The following is a 22,222-nucleotide window of genomic DNA, read 5'->3' as shown; positions in this document are numbered from 1 at the left end:
CACACAGAGAGATGAAACTTAGATATATGACAAGTATGGCATTTTAGATCAATGGAAAAGGAGGGATTTCTCAATAAGTGGTTTGTGGGTAATTGGTTATCGATATAGGAAAAAAGTGAAATTAGATACCTGCCTCACACCATGTGTAAAATCAGTATCAGATGCAAAACTTAAAACTTCTAGAATAAAATAAAGGAGACCATCCTTAAGATCTTACAATGTGGAGCAAAAGTAAAAACAAAAGCACAAGTCTCGTAAGTCAATCAAAAAAAGACAATGCAATAGAAAATGATAAATGGTATCAGAAAAGAAGTAACATGCTCAATGTCATTAGTAATCAGGTAAATATAAATGAAGACTATAATGATATTTTACACCCCCTTAGGGAAGAATTAAGACACTTGACAATACTAAGTGTTAGAGAGGATATGAATCAACAGGAACTCTTTGTTTGTGGGAGTGTAAAAAATACCACTTTGGTGTTACTACATAAATCTGAAAATTCACATACCCTGTGACCTAGCAGTTCCACTCCTAGGCATATGTATAACAGGAGCCCTTCCATATGTGCACAAGCAGATGTATGCTAAAGTGTTTGTGGCTGCATTGCTTATAATAGTAATATGCTTGAAATAACCAAAATATCCACTGATGGAGGAATAGAAAAATAAGTTGTGGTATAATTACAAAATGGAGTACCATACAGCAAATAAAATGAATGAATTTCAGCTATACTTAGCAAGGATGAATCGTGGAAATGTGATATTGAATAACAAAAGTAAGTTCCAGGAAACTATTTCAGTAGGATACGATTTTTATAGAACTCAAAAAAAAAAGCAAAATTATCTATGCATATGCACTCAAACATACATATATATGATAAAACTATAAAAAAAAGGAATAGATGAATAATAAGGGAAGGAGCAAGTACATCATTAATGCACATTATTGATAATGTTCATGAATTGAGTAGTAAAGTCACAGGTATTCGTAACTATGTATACATCTATTACAAATATTTTGTGTGTACCAAATAATATAGTAAATGTGAAAAAGTACAGAATAATCATGGTTACAGTAGCATTGATAAAAGGATAGGAAGGAAATACATTATAGCGTTTCTACTTCTCTGGGTTTTAAAATTATTTTTTTGAGGCGAAGTCCACCAAATCACCCAGGCTATTCACAAACTCCTGTGTTCAAGTGATTCTTCCACCTCAGCCTCCCAAGTAGCTGGGACTACAGATGTGTGTCACCACTCCCAGATAATTTTATTTGTATTTTTTAGAGAAGGAGTCTCACTGTCTTTGACAGACTGGTCTTGAACATCTAGCCTTAATTGATCTTCCTGCCTTAGCCTGCTAAGTAGCTGGGGGTTATAGTCATGCGCCACAGTGCCTGGCAATTTAAAAAAAATTTTTTTTAATAAGATGTGTGACTTTTATAATCAGAAAAAATATTAACCTTGATTTTTATATTAAATAATTTCTTTTTGCTAGACTTTAAATGCTCAGAATAATAGAACTCTGATAATACAGTTGAAAGAAGAAAATTTAAATCTGAAAGGAAAATCAGTCATTTGAGAGTATTAAGATTATTGCTGTTTTTCTCAGCACACTCAATTTTGCTTTTATTCCTTTTTCTCTTTTAAGCTTTGTAAGTATTGTGGATGATTTGGCATTGGATGCCACAGACTATTGATAAGTACAATCACATAACAAGAAAGACAAATAAGAACTATAATGAGTTTCAAAGATATATATATATATATATTTTTTTTTTGCAATCACACAAGAGGAGGTTTATTTTCTGCCTAGCCAGGGTCCAAGCCCCAGAGCACCAACGCAGTGGCCACTCTCGCAGGCAAGGACCCCGACCGGAACAACGGCATGCCTTTTATCCCCATGGTGCACAAGCTGCGCACTCAAAGATATATTTTTAATTCATTAAGTTTAGTGAATTCTAAGATTGGTTATTCCCTGCTACATGTGATGAAAATTCTTGTTTGTGAAACTGTCATACTAAGGAAAGACACATTAATAAATCCATGTAACAATTTAGCAATAGGAAGTATTTGTAGAATCTAGTAGGCATTTATTTATTTTTTTATTTTTGTGACCATTTGAAGATGGTTTATTGTACCTTATGTTATTAAATATCCCTAGAATTCAGTAAAGTGTCCGTTGACTTGAGATTTCCTGTCATCAACTTAATTTTTTTCAGGGCTATTTTTTCCTAAGAGTGTGAAAACTTTTTTCCTTTTTAGCAGGTTCATGCCATCCAAACAAGCATCATTCAGGAATAGCCAAAACACAAAAGGAAGGAGAAGATGGTTCTTTGTACAGCAAACGGTACAACCAAAGTATGGTTACAGCTGAACTTCAGCGGCTAGCTGAGAAGCAGGCAGCAAGGCAATATTCTCCATCCAGCCACATCAATCTCCTCACTCAACAGGTATGGAATATCTAGGGTGCCAGTGAGCTCTTTAGACCTCACGGTAGGATTAATGACAGGGTACTCTGCCCCCCCCCATCTTTACTATTTGGTATACTGTTGCCTCTCGAATGAGTATTGGTTGGTTTCAAGCTAAGAACCCAGATGTTCCTCTTTAATTCTAAAGAAAATTACTTTCTGTTACAGGTATTGTGAAGTTAAGTCTGCTACTGGCTATGATGTACCTATTTTATGGATAAACAAACTTTAATATTCATCTGTAAATATAATTTTAAGGGATCTTTAAAAATAACTTCTTTCTTTGGTAATTTTCTAGTGAGTTCTAATCTTATAAATCTTTTTACCAGAATGTCAGAGTGTTATAACATTATCTTTACAGTTTTTTGGTGTTTTTTTTTTTTTTTTTACTGTATTTTATGATCTCAGGATATTTTATATAGGTAACTGATTAATGTAGGTATTTCATTATGCCCTTATCCAATACATATTATTCTCCCCATTTTACAGATGGAGGAAACTGAGGCTGAAATAAATGATGTGATCAAGGTCATTCAGCAAACTGGATGGATAGATATCAGAATATTGACTTTAAGTTATGTATAGATGAACAAGTGTACAACACAGTGAAGTTAGATGACACTTTCAAGAATTTTGTGGATTCTCCTTGTTTTTCTTGCTGATTATTCCCAATGGTGTTTAACTGAGGGAAAAGCCCTATTCTTCTCCTCTTCCTTAGTGCGAAATGGCTTCAAAGTGCTCCAAAGGAATTTTTGTAATTTAACTCCACAATTATATTTTACTGTATCTTTGTCATGTCAAATTCCTTAATTGTTGGTTAACTCTGTAATGATAAGTCTAGAAAAAAGTGAAGCTGAAAAATACTTTCAGTACGTGGTAAAAGTAGGCAACACACTGCTCCCTGGTGGTACCCTACTTTTCGGTGTAAAATTTAGGACCAAAACTAAAGGTAAGCCTCTCGTGGGCATAGCTTTACTTCAGCCTCATCCTAGTGTGTGAGGCAGTAATTATTTTCTTTTTCAAATCCCTAGTAGTTTGAAGGAAGTAGATGAGGAGTGCTAATGTGAAATAGGAAGCAAAGAATCTTACAAGGGCAGAGATGAGACTTGAAGGGAGTTTAGTTGAATTTTAGTGAAAAGATGATGGGAAGAGAAATAGGACATAATGATCATAGCAGGATGGGAAGGAATTTTGAAATCTGAAGTGGCTATGAGAAAGGGTAAAAGCCAGTGATTTGCCATGCTTTTATCATTGGGGGTCACTGACTAGAATATATGTTGCCAGTTTAAAAATAAACAACTGGAAGCACTAAGACATTAAGAGATTTTGTGATTGTAGTAAAAACATAGCCAATATTAGTGCTTGCATAGTTTCACCTCCTATCATTTGCTAGACCATTTACAGGACCACAAAGCCTGTAAAAGGTAAAGATCCTGATCCTATAGGAATCCAAGGTGAATGTGTCCTGACTAGGAAGTCGTCCCCCTTCAGTCCATCTTTCTCATCTATAAAGAACTTCAGTGCCAGTGAATTAAAAGTCCATCAGACTCCTATTCGTTGAGATCTGAACTTGCCATTAGATGTCAGTCTTGACTTTTAGAGTCTTGGTAATAAGGTGGTTAGTGCCTGGTAAAATACTGAGGGTGTATGTAATAAGCAGGGTGGAGGAGTGGAAAAGGTTGGATTAGCCATCCAGAGACTTTTGTTCTTCTGCCACTGACTAGCTGTGCGATCTTGGGCAAGTCACTCAACTTCTCTCAACCTCATGGTCTTCACTCATTAATAGGGTCATGAGGATAGTAGGCAGAACCTCTTTGTAAAGTTTAAATGCCATATATTTGGAAAATATTATTTCAGCCAGAAAAGTCTTACAATAGTAACTGGTTTCTAATTTGATTTGAAAAAAGTAAGATTTTAGATAAAATGTACTTTGTTATTGAAAAGCTCAATTATAGGCTATTCGGCCCCTTCCCTTCAGAGAAAGTAACTCCTTAATCTGGAATTTGGAAAATTCTGTCATTTATTGCTTTTTGGTAAATAACTAATAACATGTTATAATGGTTTGATATAGGCTCTGGTACATTTGTTTCCTAGCAGTTTCCTTTCTTCTCTAGCTATGTTTGAAAGAAAGATGTTGCAGTTTCTTTCTGAGGCAAGTGATACAGTATCTGTGGCTTTGTAGAGAGAAGTTGGACTGCAGACTGCAAGTTGTGGGAGCCCTGCTCTTTTGTCTAGACTTAGAGCACGAAAACTCAAACTTAGCTGTCATCAGAAACAGCTTTGTATCCAGTAATCATTTAAGATGCTTTTGAATTCCTCTTACCTATCATGATTTCCTTATTTTCAATTCCTATTTTGTATTTGTGCTTTCTTTTCTTTTCTTTTTTAATTTTTCAATAAGCTTATTGAATATTCCCACCCCATTTTTATAAGATTAACTCTGAATATGTTTATTCATTCTATTGTTTTATCGTTTTCTAATTTATTGTTTTTTTTCTTGTCTTATCTTTACTAATTCCTTCTTTCTTCTTTCCTTAGCTTTATTTTATTTCTCCCCAATTTCTTGTGTTAGGTGCTTAATTTATTTTCATTCATTCATATTTTTTACTATATTTAAATATGTGAGTTTTTCTCTGAGCATTACTTTAATTATATCCCATAAACTCTGATATATCTTTAATTACTTTTCTAGGCAAGGAGTTAAGAGACCTGCTAAATAAGGAAAGTTGATATTAAATTATTTGAGCTATTTTGAAAGATGAGTGTAGAAAATTGAAATCGTTGAGTATTTCTGAACAACCATTTTATTTTTCCTATAAATTCAACTGCACTACTTAGCCTGTTAAAGCCTTTAATGGCATCTTCTACAAAGCTTTTTATTCCATTATATTTATGTATTAAAAAACACTTTTCCTAAGCTCTTGAGAGTGTTCCAGGCTCTGATACTAAGACTTGGAGATGATATAAGACATAGTCTTTAGCATGCAATAACTATCTTGTAAGGGTGACAGCCACATAAACATATGATAATAACAGCATGGAGTATGCATGACAGATATTTCTAGGAAATAACAAAACCACTAAAAGGGGTCCCTAACCCAGCTTCTGGATAAGAGTGGTAAAAAGGCCAAAGCATCTTAGAAAAGATTATACCTAAATTGAATCTTAAAGATAGGCAAGTAGGTGGCAGAAGAAGGGTAGGAACACATTCTAGAATAAAAATTAGTATGTGTGTATATGGGGGAACAACAAGCTCTTTAGAGAAGTTGGAGAATCGGGAGTCAGCAGGACATAGCTACCATTAAAGCTGGAAAAGGCAAGGGCTGGTTGGGGAAAGCTTTGAATGCCCTGTGAAGGACATTCCTTTATTTCATAGATAATGGGGAACCCCTGAGACACAATCGTTTTGCCTTTTACCTGGATCCTTCAGGCAGCTGGAAGAAGGATGGATTTGGAGGATGAGGCAATGTCACTCCTTTTTCCTCCCTGCTCACTGGTGAACATACTAAGGAACAGTGAACTAGTCAAATGTAAAGAAGCAAAGTACCTGACAACCCAAAAATTTGTTAATAAAAGTCTGAAGGACCCAGAATTTACATTAGAGATTAGATTCTTAAGGAATTTGTATGGCTAAAAACAGAACCTCATTTACTTTGTAGTTACTGCTATTAATACTACTATATGATTTAACTTTGTTTATAGCCTAGAACACATAAGAATATCAAACTTTTCCTGCCATATGAGCAGTGGCCAGTTACAAAATGTTTGTGCAAGCATGTGTACAGTTGAAATACAAAGAGATATATGTTCTCAACATATGACTATTCAAAAAATACCTTACAAATCTGAGCAGAGTAGGTCAAGTTTAGTTCTTTCCATTGGCACATGAGAGGCTGGTTATCTTTTGGGGATAGGATCTTTTAGAAATTGATTTGTGCATCCCTAAAAGCAGGGTTTTCTAGAAACATTTTGTGCCTGGGATTGGGGTGGGGTTGCTGTGGTAGCCAGGAGGGTGTTGGAGTAGAGCTCCAGTGTGAGGTCTCACTATCTCTGCCTCACTCTGTGATGTGAGGGAGTGCAGTGTAGCCCTTTGTGGTCATTACCATTAATGAACAGAAGAATGTGGTGAATTAGCCCAGCTTTGTGGTGAGGAGTAGGAGGGCAGGAGTCAGAGGGAGCACCGGCTCTCTCCAGCAGGCGAGTGTGAGATTTCAGGACCCGGCTATCATCAGGAGCAGCTCCAGCTCTTCCAGGCTGGGAGTTTAATCAAAGGGATAACAGCAGACCACCCAGGCAGGGGCTCCAAGTGAGCGCATGTGCTGTGTCAGCCTCTGCTCCCCAGCCTGCCAGTGCCCAGGATGTGGCCAGCCCTCCTGGAAATGTGCTGACAGATATGGGGGGAGGAGACACTTTTTGCTCTTCACATTTTTCATTTAGATAGGGAGTAGAAAAGAAACCCATTTGATTTCTTTCTTTGTTGCTCCTTACCCTGAAATTTTTCCTGCCTAGTCCTAGAGGAGGATACATGCTGCTGTAGAGAACATTTGCTTCGCAGTACTCACTCATTTATACACAAAGGAGGTCTTTATCATACCATTGTAAAGGTGGACCTTGAGTGAATCTCAATTGCAAAAATTCCAATTTGAAGGTGAAATTTGGAGAGACTGAGCCAAATCTTTGAAATGATTATAAATGTTCTCTAGGGTTGAGGCAGATGGCACTCTGTTTATCACACACTTTGGTCTTTTGCACTGGGAACTTTCTCCCTGCCTCCTTAGCTTATCTGGATGCATTTGAACTACTTTACATTTGCAGATTCTGTGGTTGTTTGCTAACTCTAGTTCTTTTGGTTCTATATTCTTTCTTGGTAGAAAAAGCTATTCTTTGTACCATATACATTACTCTTTCCCATTTCTAGAACCAGAAAAGGGTAAGTAGAAAAAGCATAAGCTCTTGAGTCAGTGAGACCTTGGACAAATTGTTTAACCTTCCTGTGCTTGGATTTCCTATTTGTAAAATGGGGTAATTTCAATATCAAGACTCATTCTCCTCCTGGCTCCTTGTGCCTCTCTGCTCTGGGACCTACATCCAATTGATCCTGTCTAATTCCCTAGCTCTTCTATGTCTCTCAAGGCTTTCATTTCCCATTTTTTCTTAGTTGCTGGCCTATTACATGGTCTTTTGTTCTGAAATAACCTTTCTTTTATTCTGCTTCCGTTTCAAGCTCTTGTCTTCCTTGTACTGCCAGACTTCTTTTAGCGTAACATACTCTTACTGTCTCCCGTTCCTATCTCCCCATACTCACTTTTACAGTCTGATCTCTATATCTTGGCATTTGTCCATCTCTCTCTCTCAAAGGCCACTGATGACCTTGGAATTATCAACTTCAGTTACCTATTTTTGCTCTTCATCCTTCTTCAGCATGTGGTGCTATTGACCACTTCCTATCTGTAAATTTCCCTTACCTTCTCTGACCCTTCAATAAATAATTCCTCTGAGAGCTCATTCCTTCCTCCTAGATTCCACTTGCAACATTTTTAAAAAACCACCCGCATATAGACCCCAAATGTGTGAAACTGATCATGGCAGAGTCACTCTGATTGCAGAAGGTAGGATGACCCTGGGCATCTGCTCCCCTGCTCTTCATGGAAATCCTCCAATATACCTCTGAATCCAGGCCACAATCCTCGGAACTTTTTTTCTATCTATGGTTTCCCCTGGGGTAAATTTTCTTTTCCCATAGCTTCATCTGGCAGTTCTCTGTGGATTTCTCCCAAATATGTATCTTTAGTTTGGACCTCTTTGCTGAACGCCAGGTCCAAATTTCCAACTGCCTGCTAAACATTTCCACCTAACTATATTGCCTAGCTTCCAAAATATTTGACATATTTTGAAAATACTCAGAAGTTACTCAACATACCTAAAACGTATTTGTTCTCCTCCTTTATTTCATCTTGGTATTAGTGACATTGCAATTCTCGGGGATTTAGGAATGGAGCCTTTGATTTATCAGTGCCTCTCTTTGCTTCCTTAGTCTCTCTCTGCCCAGGCAGTTGCCAAGACTCTATGGTGTCTCTGATATGTATCTTCTCGGTTTGCTTTTCCATCTACTGTCCTGTTTAAGGCCTTGATTATCTCTCAAATGGACAGGTACAATTACCAATTCCCTCTTAACTGGTCTCCTGGCCAGTCTCTCTGTTCACCCTAGTCTTTGCTCCAAAGGACTCTTTCTAAAAATCACAAATCTAATCATGGAACTCCTCTGCCCAAGAATCTTGAGGTGCTTCCTGTTGTCTATAATCTGAAGCCCAAGCTGTAAAGTGTGATTCAAAGCCTTTATTCAGAATTGGCTCTGGGCTAGTTCTCCAGCCTGTCTCCCTCCCATCACACGTTTTTGTGCAACTCAACTAGAATTTCTGTTAGTCTCTGTGCCTTATGCTATCTTCTGCAGGCGCCATGTCTAATTTGTGCATCCGTCTAAGCTCAGCATAGATGCCACCTCTCTCACATGCGTGCCATTTTACACATCATACTGTATGTGTCAAGATAGCTGTCTCCTTTAATAGACAGGGAACTCCTTGAGGTCAGTGTCCTCTGCTACCTCAGAACCTGACTCATGGGTAATACTCAATAAATGTGCTGATTCTACTGGATTATAAGTAAGGTTCTTGATTGAGGATAGGATCATGTCCATTTTTTCACCAATTATTCCTAACCCTGGTATATAGTATGCACTCAATACATATTTTTTAAATAAATAGTAAATAAAGAACCCCTTGCAGCCCCAGGTAGAAAACATCTTTCTGTTCTCTGTGCTCTTTCAGCCCTTGATTAGTCACTTTTTATAACAGATCTATTATAACTATTTTGCATCTCTTCTTTCTTGTTTTGCTCTAAACCACACGATGACAGTTTTTTCTCTAACCCATCACCTAGCACAGGACCTTGTACTTGGTAGAAACTTATCACGTGTATGCTAAGTTGAAAAGAATTTCTCTTCTGCATGTTTTGGTTTTTATATTCTCTTTAAACACTATTGCTCTTTCATTTTTTTCATTGATAATGTCACATCTGCCCTTAATAATAAAGTGGTTGACATTAATCCGATGCTTACTTTGTGCTAGGCATTGTGCTAAGGACTTTATGTGGATTATCTCTTTAATCCTATGAGGTAGGTACTTAATTTTCACCTATGAAGATGAAGAAATGGAAGGTGGTAGGATAAGTGACTGTGCTAATAAGGTCACACAAATGGCAAGTAACTGTACCAGACCTCACACCCATAGGTCTATCTGACTCCCTACTCTTTACCTCCGTGTTTTTCTACCTCTTTCTCTTTGAATCAGGACTCAAACCTCTTATCAGACTAAAATGACTGAGTTGAACACTGTGAGCCTATTGTTCTGTGACATTTCTGCAGAGATGTGCAAGCCTGTGCTTGAGCTTGCACAGAGAAACAAGTTGAACTTCCTCTCTGTTTTCATGATTAAAAGTGCTTCTCCACTCCTCAAAGCAGCTTGAAAAACATGTGGTTCTGTCTCGATTATCAGTTATTTGTTAGGGGAACTCATCAGATATTTTATAATGTATTCAATTGATTCTTTAAGGAGGCACAATCCAATCTTGTTAATAATCACCAGAAATGCAGTAAGAGTGGATCTACTTATCATGGCTGCAGCAGCCATCATCAACACACAAAAGCAGTGTCTAAATTGGAAACACTACAAAGAGATTAGGCCATTTTGTCAGGTTTCCCAGGAATGTCTCTGGCAAATCTTGATCTGGAACTCTGTCTGGATTTTGGAACACTAAATGTCTGTATGTATATGTATATTATGTAAATGATGAAGTTCAACAGAGAGGGAAAATATGCCAAGAGAATTTAGTGCTAATGTATTGGGACTGCAGAGATTTCCTGCTTTTCCTGACCCCTTTAACAATATGATTAACATTGTAACCCTTATCTCCTGGTGAGTGGAGTGTAAATTTCTTGAAGTTCATTTGATTACCATCCAGGAATTGAAAAAAAATTGCAACTGCCTTAAAACATGTGTTTGTTGCTTGTTGTGGCTAATAATTTTGTAAAAACTCATGAAGTACTCTTGGAGGAGTAACTGTTTAAGGTATTTTCATGTTCTTGATTGAATATATTCTGTGATATTTCTCTAATGGTGCAAATCTTGTAGTCAGTACGGACCTGGCATTTTGGTTTTCCTTTTCCTTTATCTTGAGTGGAACAGATCTTGGTCCAATGGTGTTTCCTATTCAAAGATTACTTTTTTCTCTAGCAACATATACTAAAACAATGGACTAGCCATAGCATTTCCCTACTCCAGATCATTCAGAGCCCCATGGCTGGGGTAATTAAAGCATGTTCAATTAATCCAAGTCATATTATGAACATCACAGAGAACATTATTCTCAAATGATGTTGATGTAGTTTTGAGGACAATGTGAATGCAGATTTAGGCAAATTTATCTGCATGTTCTGAGTGATTCTTAACCTTTTTGGAGTCAGCGATCCCTTTTTAAAATCCAATGAAAGGGCTAAGTATGGTGGCTCACACCTGTAATCTGGGAGGCCAAGGGGGGATGATCTCTTGAGGTCAGGAGTTCAAGACCAACCTAAGCAAGAGCGAGAGCCCCGTCTCTACTAAAAAAGCAGAAAGAAATTAGCTGAGCAACTAAAAACAGGAAAAAAAAAATTTAGCCAGGCATGGTGGTGCATGCCTGTAGTCCCAGCTACTGAGCAAGCTGAGGCAGGAGGATTGCTTGAGCCCAAGTTTGAGGTTGCAGTGAGCTAAGCTGATGTCATGGCACTCTAGCCCAGGCAACAGAGTAAGACTGTCTCAAAAAAAAAGAAAAATCTTTTAGGTAGGATATGGCCATTAATACCAGTAATTTGGCCCCAACTCCAAATCTGTGATCATCTTTGTTTCATACATTTTTTAATTATTTCAATGATACCATGAGGGCAAGAATTTTTAGGGTTTTCTTATTAAACTGATATATCATAGTTGTATGTATTTTGGGGGTACATGTGATATTTTGATATAGGTATACAAAGTGTAGTGATCAAGTCAGGGATTTGGGATACCCATTACCTCGAACAATTATCTGTTCTTTGTGTTAAAAACATTACAATTCTTCTCTTCTAGCTATTTTGAAATATATAATAAATTACTGTTAACTATAATTTCCCTACTGTACTATCAAATGCTAGAAGTTACTCATTTTATCTATTTTTGTTCCCATTAACCAACTTCTCTTCATCCCTCTTCCCTTTCCTTCCTAGCCTCTGGTAGCCCCCATTCTACTCTCTACTTCCATGAGACCTATTTTAGCTCCCACATATGAGTGAGAACATGTGATATTTGTCTTCCTGTGCCTGGCTTATTTCACTTACCATATTGACCTCATTTTCTGAATCCATTCATCTGTTCATGGACACCTACGTTGATTCCATATCTTGGCTATTGTGAATAGTGCTTCAATAAACATGAAAGTGCAGAGATCTCTTCAGTAAACTGATTTCCTTTCTGTTGGATATATACCCAGCAGTGGATCATATGATCGTTCTATTTTTAGTTGTTTGAGGAATCTCCATACTGTTTTCTATAATGGCTGTACTACTTTTACTGTTATTTTTTTTTCATTGTGCTATCAATGCTCAAAAGAATGCTAAGCCCAGAGTAGGTACCTAATAAATATTTGTTTGAATTAATGAAATAATTTTGTGAAACACCACCCCTACATCTCCTCTGGCAAGAATTATCTAATATTTTATGGACCATGCTATAATGAGGAAATTGAACTATAACAAGACGATAAACTGCCTTGGGACTGCTATGCTACCAATTACTCACCTGATATGCTGTCGTTAACTAAATCTTTAATGTTTAATTTCCATCTCTATTTTGATAAGATGTATGAAATTTGCAAACATCCTTAGTAAATCTAGGATTAGTTTGAGTGAATTGCAAATGGCTCATTAGGCCTTTGTAGTTTCAGTACCATGAAGAAACAAATATAATATATGCATTGTGCAGACAAGGCACAAAATCTGTACGTCAAGACTATTATTTCACCAATTTGAGAATCTTGCATAAGGCTTAAAGATGAGGCAGAAATCATCTCTAAAATTATGCAGGGCACTAGAAAGACCAACACTTATCTCTCACTCTAGTCACTGATGTTTTATTCCCCCAAATTCCAAAGCAGTCCCTCCTTTGTGATCTATGCAAAAAGAGGTAATTTGGAACCTCTAATTTCCTTGCTAACCTTCCAGTGACATTAACCACTTTTCTACTCACTGGGGGAAACTAGCTGCCAACTGGAGGCAGGGGAGGTATGTATGTATGTTTGGGAGTAGAAGGGCCCTCACCAAAGTTGTTTACTGGGATCTCTTTGGATGAGGCCCACTTCATTTACTGTATAAATGCATTTGTGCCTTCTTGTCAAAGCTCTGAGGAGATAACAATAAGATATAGTCCCTGTCTTTACAGAGCTTATAAAAATTTGAGGAGTAGGATAGGCAAATGAGCTTACAATTATAATACAATACAAAACATGGCATAAAGTTTCTTCAACTCCACCACTATGCTCTTGAAGCCATTTAATGGCAAAGAACCTTTACAGGTGAGGAAGATCCTTTATGAGAAATAAACTGGATATTAGGATGATTAGGATATAAAGCACAGGTGGTCGTGATAAAACAGAGAAGAAGGCTGGGCATAGTGGCTCACATTTATAATCCTAGCACTCTGGGAGTCCAAGGCAGGAAGATTGCTTGAGGTCAGGAGTATGAGAGCAGCTTGAGCAAGAGCAAGACCCCATCTCTACAAATAGAAAACTAATCTGGGCATCGTGGCACATGCCTATAGTCCTAGCTACCCAGGAGGCTGAGGCAGGAGGATTGCTTGAGCCCCGGAGTTTGAGGTTGCAGTAAGCTATAATGATGACACTGCACTGTAGGCGCCCCCCCAAACCCCAAAACAACAAACAAACACAAAAACCACACAGAAGAAGCTTCTCATTTTTCTAATTTGAGGTTGGGGGTAATCTCTTCCTTCCCTGGCACAGCTGTGTATATTTGCTGGTTGTGTTTTTTCCTAAACAGCAATGATAAATCTTGGTACTGTGTTAAAAAAGGTCAAAGTTGTGTGAAAATCTACAAGCTGTAGAGGACGGTTTTTTCCACTACATTTGTAGACAAACCATGTCTATAGAAAAGTAGAATTCTGTCGTCTGCTATGAGTGGAGAGTGTCTTGTTCTGAAGGAATTGCCCGGCACATAAGCTAGAACGGCATATACAGTGTCCGATGCTGCTTAATGATCTATCTGGTGGAGAACTCAGGGCTCACATTGGATACGTTATCTTTTTAATTAACATGTGTTGTCTTTTCAAATATCTACTAAAACCTTACCATCTCTAAATGTCATTTTGTTTGGTTTTGTTGTTCCATGGTAGAGCTGGAAGTTACTCACACATTGGTTTTCAACATTGATCAGACAGAGCTGTGGCTAAAATCCAGGCTTTACTACCTTGAGGTTTAGGAGAAGATACCTAGAGAGATCTCTAGAGAAAAAAGCTTCCTATTGATTACTATAACATTTTTGGCTCCAATTCCTGAATATAATCCCTAGCTTTGGTGACTTGGGCTACACAATGTATGATCTAGGCCTAAGGCCTAGACTGAAGCCATCCAGTTGGCCTCTTGGGTACCTTCTCCAGACTCATCCTCTAATCTTGATCCTTAAACATTTTACTGTTAAAGAGAGACACAGAAGGATAAATTCAAGGAAAGGTATATTCTCCCATATGGCCCTAGAACAAAGTTGGCCTGAGATGCTCACTCTTTGACCTTCCCTTCTTAAATGACAGGCAGCTCCATCTTGCCTTACCAGCTGCATGGAGGGCAGATCAAAAAAGAAAACATGCATAATGAACATGAACTCGAGAGCTTTTATCTTTAGATTATAAACCTAGTTCTCCAGTTCCAAGGCCCAGCACTATTCCTTAGCTCAGGAGGGAAGCGAGAGGAGACCACCAATAGCCATCCTGCATCCCAGCCTTACCATGTCATGCCTGACTGTTAGGACTCTCAACTGAACATAGCCCCTTTCAGCCTATCCCAGAAGATAGCACTAAGTTTACCTACCTTAACTACAATTCTGATATAGCATTACTTTGTCAGAAGCCTTGAGCAAGCTTACTATTGTCTATTAGATCAAGGGCAGAATCATTAGTCTGGAATTCAAGGAGTTCCCAAATCTATTTGCCTCTTTGTCCCTATCTTCTATTGCTCTAAGCTTTTGCTAAATTAAACTATACTTTGTATTTCTCAGACATTCTTCCTGCTTGTCTGTTTCTGCATTTTTACTTATGCTTTTTCTTTCCTCCTATCTATCCTCTTAGGCTCAGCTCAGATGCCTTCTTTGAATTTCCTTAGCACTTTTATTATGACATTTACATTCTGGGGGTCTTAAATACTGCTTTTTGTCTAGGAGTCTTGTCTTACCTACTAGATTATAAATTTCTACATGGTTTGAGGGCAGGGACTACATTTTTATTTGTATATACCTTAGACTTTACCCAAGGCCTTGCCTATCATGGGCAATATTTTTGAATTATATTTGAGGTTTGAACTTCTTTTAAGCATTCAAGGCTATAGCATTTTGAGAACATGCAGTGGTAACAACAGAGTTCTAATTAGGCCTGTCTCCAGACCCTCTTTGAATAGCAAAAGGTTATGTGTCTGGGTGGATGGTGGGTATATTCTGGGAATCATCAGGGCAGTACCATCATATTTTAATTATAGCATTGACAGCAGCACCACTTTTAGCAAATAGCAGTAACAAGCTGTGGCCTCCTCCTCTATGTTTCTCCTACCTCCTTTCAATCCATCACCTGTATTTATTCCTGCTGTAATTTAAACACCTGTCTAGATGGAATGCATGCAATGTGTCCCTACCCCACACATTGAGGTATTTGCTCACCTGTCTTATTCGGAAGGCTGGCTCTAAAATAAACAGTATTTTGGTACTCAAAGAAAAAATGCACTGAGGTCACTGTGGCAATGGACATGAGGCAGGGAATGGAAGTGAAACATCTGGATAAGCCGCTCCAGGAGAGTAGGAGCAGAGGAAGAAGAGGATCAGGGGAGCAGGGGGTGAAACATCTGCCAAGCAGGCCCCAAGGCTTAAGTGGAGGTAGAGTCCTGTGACCAGATTTCCCACAGGCAATCATGTGCTTAGCTAACCACAACCAGCCAGAGGAAGGCAGGGTGGAGGCATATGCAACAAGCCAATGGTTTTTAGGCTTAAATGTCTTGCATGAGTTTGGGTTTTTTTTTAATGACTGTATATTTTCATTGCAACATAACAGGTGGTCTTAGAATTTTCTGAAGTTTATCCTGAATGGTTTTATCTACTTTTTTTTATCTTGGCGTGTTAAATGATTACTCATTTTAATTTATGAGCATGTGAACAACTTTGAGAAATAGTTACCTTAAAGTACCTGATGGAATTATTTTCCATTCCCATTCCCTTTTGCTGTTTTATATCTTGCTGTTTACCTCATCAAAGGCATTTCTGCTGTTTTTTGGAAGATCCCCTGAACTTTGTGGAAGGGAGGGAACATTGAATGGTCCCTCTTTCCTGTTCTGTTCTTTCCTTTTCTACCATTCCTTGTAGAAAAGTGCTTCTCAGACTTACAATGCAGGTGAGTTACCTGGGGATCTTGAAAATGCAGATTTAGATTCATTGGGGCTGGGGCTGTGCTGAGATTCAGCATTTTTAATAAGCTCCCAGTAATGCAGATGCTGCTGGTCCAAAGACCAAATTGTAAGTAGCAAGACTCAATGATACAAGGCTGGTACAAGGCAGTGGGAGTAACACAGTGCTTGAAACTGCAAAATTAGGAAATTTTGCATCAGATAGACCAAGAATTGCATCCAGGTGCTAGCATGTAACAATTATTTGATCTCGAACAGTTATTTTACCTACTCAACCTCATTTTTCCCATCTATCTGTCTTGAGGATTAAATAAGTTAAAATATATATAATGTACATAGAGCAATGCCTAGAACAAATGAAGTATTCATTAAATTTAGCCATCATTAGTGTTAATATGATTTTGTTGTTACTATTACTGTTATTGTAATGGAATCTGAAAAGTATCATATTTTCATGAAAATTGATCATAGTAGATAGTACATTTTAAAGGCCCCAAATGGATTTAACAGGTTCTTATATGTATATATTATTTTTTATACATAAAGATGTTATCCATTATCAATAGGACATATTCTTTGAGTCATAGTTCTGATAATTAAAATGGGTTTTAAACTATTCCCTACCTATTTTCAAGACCCCTTTGTGATCAATGACATGAATTTTTAAGTTGGCCAGCCTAGATTTAGTAGCATAGACTCTAGTTATTAGGCCAGAGAAGCCAACTGGTCCAATGGCTATGAGCTCCACTTTAATATCCTAATACAGGTTCAGTGTTCCTAATCCAAAAATCTGAAATCCAAAATCTAAAACTCTTTGAGTGCCTCCATGGTGTTTTGGGTTTTCAAACTAGGGATGCTCAACTGGTACGATGCAGATATTCTAAAATATGAAAAAATCCAAAATCGAAAACACTTCTGGTCCCAAGCATTTCTGATAAGGGATATACAGTCTGTACTACTAACAAAAATGATGAGCCACTGATTTTGTGAGTGGTGCTGTTTGTATACTCTAAGCCTATTTTTAAAAAATTCTTTAGCAGTGAAATATTCATCATTATTGCATATCAGGTACATATAAGTACTATTTATCACTTTCTGTTCATCTGATCAGAAAAGCTTGGTTTATTATGTTACCTGGAGAAATATAGATGGACAGAGAAACAGATGCAGCCTGGTGACAGCCATGTTCATCATCCCTCTGTCCTGTTAGGGAAGAAACCTGCAGGTATGAACTCTAATAGGCTTGTAGAGTTTATTACAATCTGATCCAAAGCTGGGAGATTTTTCTTTCCCTTCTGTCTTCCCTAGGGCCAAAATTGATGCTTGGATTCATTTTAATTCAGTGACTCCTTCTGCCCATTCTGGAAAATACTGAGAAGCTGACAGGAAGAACCAGATATCTAATCTAGATATAATTTGCTTGGAACAAACTTTAACCAGTTGTAAGTCTATACACATAAGACTTAGCCAAATCTGATTGAGGCTCTAGAGCCTGTATTAGCTACATCTAGCTTTTTAAAGTTAAGTTATGTAAAGATAGTCACCTTTGGCTAATGGCTACTGTTTTGGACAATGCAGATTCATTTCCATTATTACAGACCATTCTAGAACAGAATAGAAAATAGGTTTATTTCCCTTGTCCTTTCTGATCAGTAATGGCTCCTTGGAGAGCTATGTAAAGAAGATTCTGAGGCCATGTTCAAGTCATCCCCAAATTGTTTGATTATTGATTAGCAATGTGTGTCAGCTGGGGTGAGGGGTGGGAGTGGTATTTGTGACATATGTGCTGTGTGTCTTCTAGACAAACCCACAAGGTAAGAACAGAATATTTAAAATAGAGGGCAGGTGGCTATCACTTGGTAGAGACAGGGTTTTTGTTTTTGTTTTTTAAGCAGGAATCCTTTAAAGAGAAAGGTGAAAAGACTTTAAAGTTTTTTTGTTCCTTATATAGTCTGTCACTTAAGTAGTGGTCACTTTTGCTATTTCTCAAAATAAATTAACAGTTATGCTTTGCTTCTGTGTAGAAGGAAATCACAATGGCTGCCAATTCTTGGTTTATCCATGAAACAAGGAATGGGTGTTACATGAATAAACAATCTACCAATAGTCCATAATTTCATGTTCATGGCACTTTTTACTCTACCTGCTAAGTAACAAAACTGTTTGATTGAGGATGGTTATTCTTTTTTTTTTTTTTTTTTTTTTTTTTTTTTTTTTTTTTTTGAGACAGAGTCTCGCTTTGTTGCCTAGACTAGAGTGAGTGCCATGGCGTCAGCCTAGTTCACAGCAACCTCAGTCTCCTGGCTCAAGCAATCCTTCTGCCTCAGCCTCCCAAGTAGCTGGGACTACAGGCATGCGCCACCATGCCCGGCTAATTTTTTTTACATATATATATATTAGTTGGCCAATTAATTTCTTTCTATTTATAGTAGAGACGGGGGTCTTTCTCTTGCTCAGGCTGGTTTCGAACTCCTGACCTCGAGCAATCCATCCGCCTCGGCCTCCCAGAGAGCTAGAATTACAGGCATGAGCCACCACGCCCAGGCCAGGATGGTTATTCTTTATTTTACTTCTTCAATATCTTCTGATGAAGGGTAACAAGTGGGAAATAAAATTTAAAGGAAAGAAGGAAAAACTGATATAGTTTTATTGATCCCTATATAAATCACTGTATTCAGAATTTGAGGTCTGTATCTGGTGACATTTTAAAAAAATCTGTGACAAATAAAGTTAATTAGGATTATTTCTCTACTAGTTTCCAAACTAGAAAATGGATTTTAAAACAAGAGTACCAGTTCTACAACTTTTATGTGACCTTGAGCAAATTACTTACTGTAACCTCTCTGAGCCTTAGTTTCTCCACATGTGAAATGGGATATAACAGTATCTACTTCCACGAATAATGGGTAAGGAGTAATTGAAATATAAAACCCATAGTGCCTGGCACCACTATGAAAAAGTAAACCACATGCACCTAGAGTCTGACACTCTCTATTCTAATCTTGTACCTGCCACCTAGTAGGTATGTGATTTTTGTCTAATTTTTTACCCTCTTTAGACTATAGTTTCCTCTTTTGTAAAATGAGGGTAATAGTAGAACCCATTAAAAGGGATTGGTTAGGGTTAAATGAGATAATGCACATTGAGATAATGCAAGGGCATCTAGTGCATTGCACATAGTTGAGTGTTTGATAAATGTTAACTGTTATGATATGAATGATGATGTTTAAATTAGGAGCAGCCTTGCCAAAAGATAGAAAATTTACCATATCTATTATCTCCTCTCCTTTCCATTCACTCATCTCCAAACTATACCATTTATACGAAACTTAGTAAGGTATGCACATTTTGTTTATTTTATTGCTATTCCATTAAAAATTATTATTAAGCCAGCCTCCTTTATTAAGTTTTTGGCACAGCAGACTAAGGCAGTAATTGGAGAAGCTGTTAGTTGTCATACAGACTTTTCTCACTTTGTAGTTTTTCTGCAAGCTACAAGATCATGTCTAATTTAAAAGGCCTGATGTTTAAGGCCAGAGATCAGGGCAGGAAGGCAGAGGGATCATTGTTGGCCAGGAGGAGTGCCTTCAGTACTACAGGGAGCCTGTTCTATTGATAGGGAGAAAGACAAAGCTCTTCAAAGAAACTAGGGGCCAGAGGAGAGTTACTGTCATAATTTGCTACTATAGCTTCTCTGTCCTTCAGTCAATATATGCCTTTCTTCTCCCCCTGGTAGTAGCAGAAGAGGGGCAGAAGTAATAAGCCATGGTTGGCCCGTGAGACTTCTTCCAAAGACTGGTCCACATTGGAGAGTATAGCCTCCCCAGAAGCCAGAGATTGCTCCTGACCTATGGAAAATAGCTTACTTTCCAAGAAAAATATTTTGGGTCTATTGGTGTGAAGACATAGTCCTGAGCTGTTTTCACTTCTTGAATTCTATACTGTTGCTAAAAATGATGTTTTTTCTTTCAGAATTTTTATTTTTACTTATTTATTTCAGAATATTACGGGGGTATAAACATTTTGGTTATACAAATTGCTTTTGTGCCTTTCGAGGCAAAGTTATAAGTGTGCCCACCCCCCAGATAATTGTACCTGCTAAGTGTAAATTTACCCATCCCCTCATCCCCGTCCCTCCTGCTTGATTGCCAGTGAATGTTATTTATTTCCATGTGTGCACATAAGTGTTGATTGATTAGTTCCAATTTAATGATGAGTAAATGTGTTTGTTTTTCCATTGTTGTGATACTTTGCTTAGAAGAATGGTCTCCAGTTCCATCCAGGTTAATACAAGAAGTATTAGTTCACCATTATTTTTTATTGCTGAGCAGTACTCCATGGTATACATATACCTCATTTTATTAATCCATTATGTATTGATGGGCGCTTGGGTTGATTCTACATCTTTGCTATTGTGAATTGTGCTGCTATAAACATTTGAGTGTAGGTGTCTTTTTTATAGAATGTCTTTTTTTTTCCTTTGAGTAAATATACAGTAATGGGATTGCTGGATCAAATGGTAGTTCTACTTTTAGTTCTTTGAATTATATCCATACTTCTTTCCACAGAGGTTATACTAGTTTGCAGTCCCACCAACAGTGCATGAGTATTCTTATCTCTCTGCATCTACGCCAGCATTTGTTTTGGGATTTTTTGATAAAAGCCATTCTCACTGGAGTTAAGTGATATCTCATTGTGGTTGTTTTGGTTTTTTTTTTTTTTTTTTGAGACAGAGTCTCACTTTGTTGCCCAGGCTAGAGTGAGTGCCGTGGCATTAGTCTAGCTCACAGCAACCTCAAACTCCTGGGCTCAGGCAATCCTCCTGCCTCAGCCTCTTGAGTAGCTGGGACTACAGGCATGCGCCACCATGCCCGGCTAATTTTTTCTATATATATTAGTTGGCCAATTAATTTCTTTCTATTTATAGTAGAGACAGGTCTCGCTCTTGCTCAGGCTGGTTTCAAACTCCTGACCTCGAGCAATCCGCTGGCCTTGGCCTCCCAGAGTGCTAGGATTACAGGCATGGGCCACCAGCGGGCCCTCATTGTGGTTTTGATTTGCATTTCCTTAGTGATTAAAAATGTTGAGCATTTTTTCATACGTTTGTTGCCCATTAGTCTATCTTCTTTTGAAAGGTTTCTGTTCATGTCCTTTGCCCACTTTTTAATGGGGTTGTTTGATTTTTTTTTCTTGCTGATTTGCTCGAGTTCTTATAGATTCTAGTTATCAGCCCTTTATCGGTTGTATAGCATGCAAATATTTTCTCCATTCTGCAGGTTGTCTTTTCACTCTCATGTTTGTTTCCTTGGCTGTTCGGAAGCTTTTTAATTTGATCAGTTACCATTTGTTTATTTTTGCTGTTGCCGTGATTGCTTTTGGAGTCTTCTTCATAAATTCGTTGCATAGGCCAATGTCTATTAGAGTTTTTCCAACATTTTCTTCTAGAATTCTTATAGTTTTATGCCTTAGGTTTAAGACTGTTATCCATTTGTGAGTTCATTTTTGTAAATGATCAGAGGTGTGGATTGTGTTTCAGTCTTCTGCATGTGGCTATCCAGTTTTCTCAGCACCATTTATTGAATAAAGCTTCTTTTCCCTAGTGTATGTTTTGTCTGCTTTGTCAAAGATCAGATGGCAATGTGAGTATGGTTTTATATCTTGGTTTTCTGTTCTAATCCATTGGTCTGTGTCTCTGTTTTTGTGCCAGTACCCTGCTATTTTGGTTATATAGCCTTGTAGTATAGCTTGTAGTCTGGTAAGTTGATGCCTCCCAATTCATTCTTTTTGCTGCAGGTTGCTTTGGCTGTACAAGATCTTGTCTAGTTCCACAGGAAGCGTAGAATTATTTTTTCTAGATCTGAGAAAAATAATGTTGGTATTTTAATAGGGATTGCATTGAATCTGTAGATCATTTTTGGTAGTACAGACATTTTAACAATGTTGATTCTGCCAATCCATAAGTGTGGTATGTTTTCTCTCTGTTTACATACTCTGCTATTTCCTTCCTCAGTGT

General features: G+C 37.7%; 1 protein-coding gene across 13 annotated transcripts in view; it reads left to right on the top strand.

Moving 5' to 3' along the window:
* TTLL5 (tubulin tyrosine ligase like 5) overlaps positions 1–22,222 on the top strand; it is a 278,632-nt gene that overhangs the window by 130,587 nt on the left and 125,823 nt on the right. For 9 of the 13 annotated variants that reach the window (XM_012742392.2, XM_076003842.1, XM_076003843.1 and 6 more), the window contains one exon: positions 2,267–2,454. In XM_012742392.2, the coding sequence (XP_012597846.2) occupies positions 2,267–2,454 (188 nt within the window). The remainder of the gene's footprint in view (positions 1–2,266; positions 2,455–22,222) is intronic. The other 4 variants (XM_012742399.2, XM_076003844.1, XM_076003841.1 and 1 more) reach the window with 1 other exon arrangement.

The sequence above is a fragment of the Microcebus murinus genome, chromosome 6 (genome assembly GCF_040939455.1).
Source record: "Microcebus murinus isolate Inina chromosome 6, M.murinus_Inina_mat1.0, whole genome shotgun sequence".
Lineage (NCBI taxonomy): Eukaryota > Metazoa > Chordata > Mammalia > Primates > Cheirogaleidae > Microcebus > Microcebus murinus.
The sequence above is the reverse complement of the archived record's forward strand: the minus strand, read 5'-3'. Positions and strand labels throughout refer to the sequence as shown.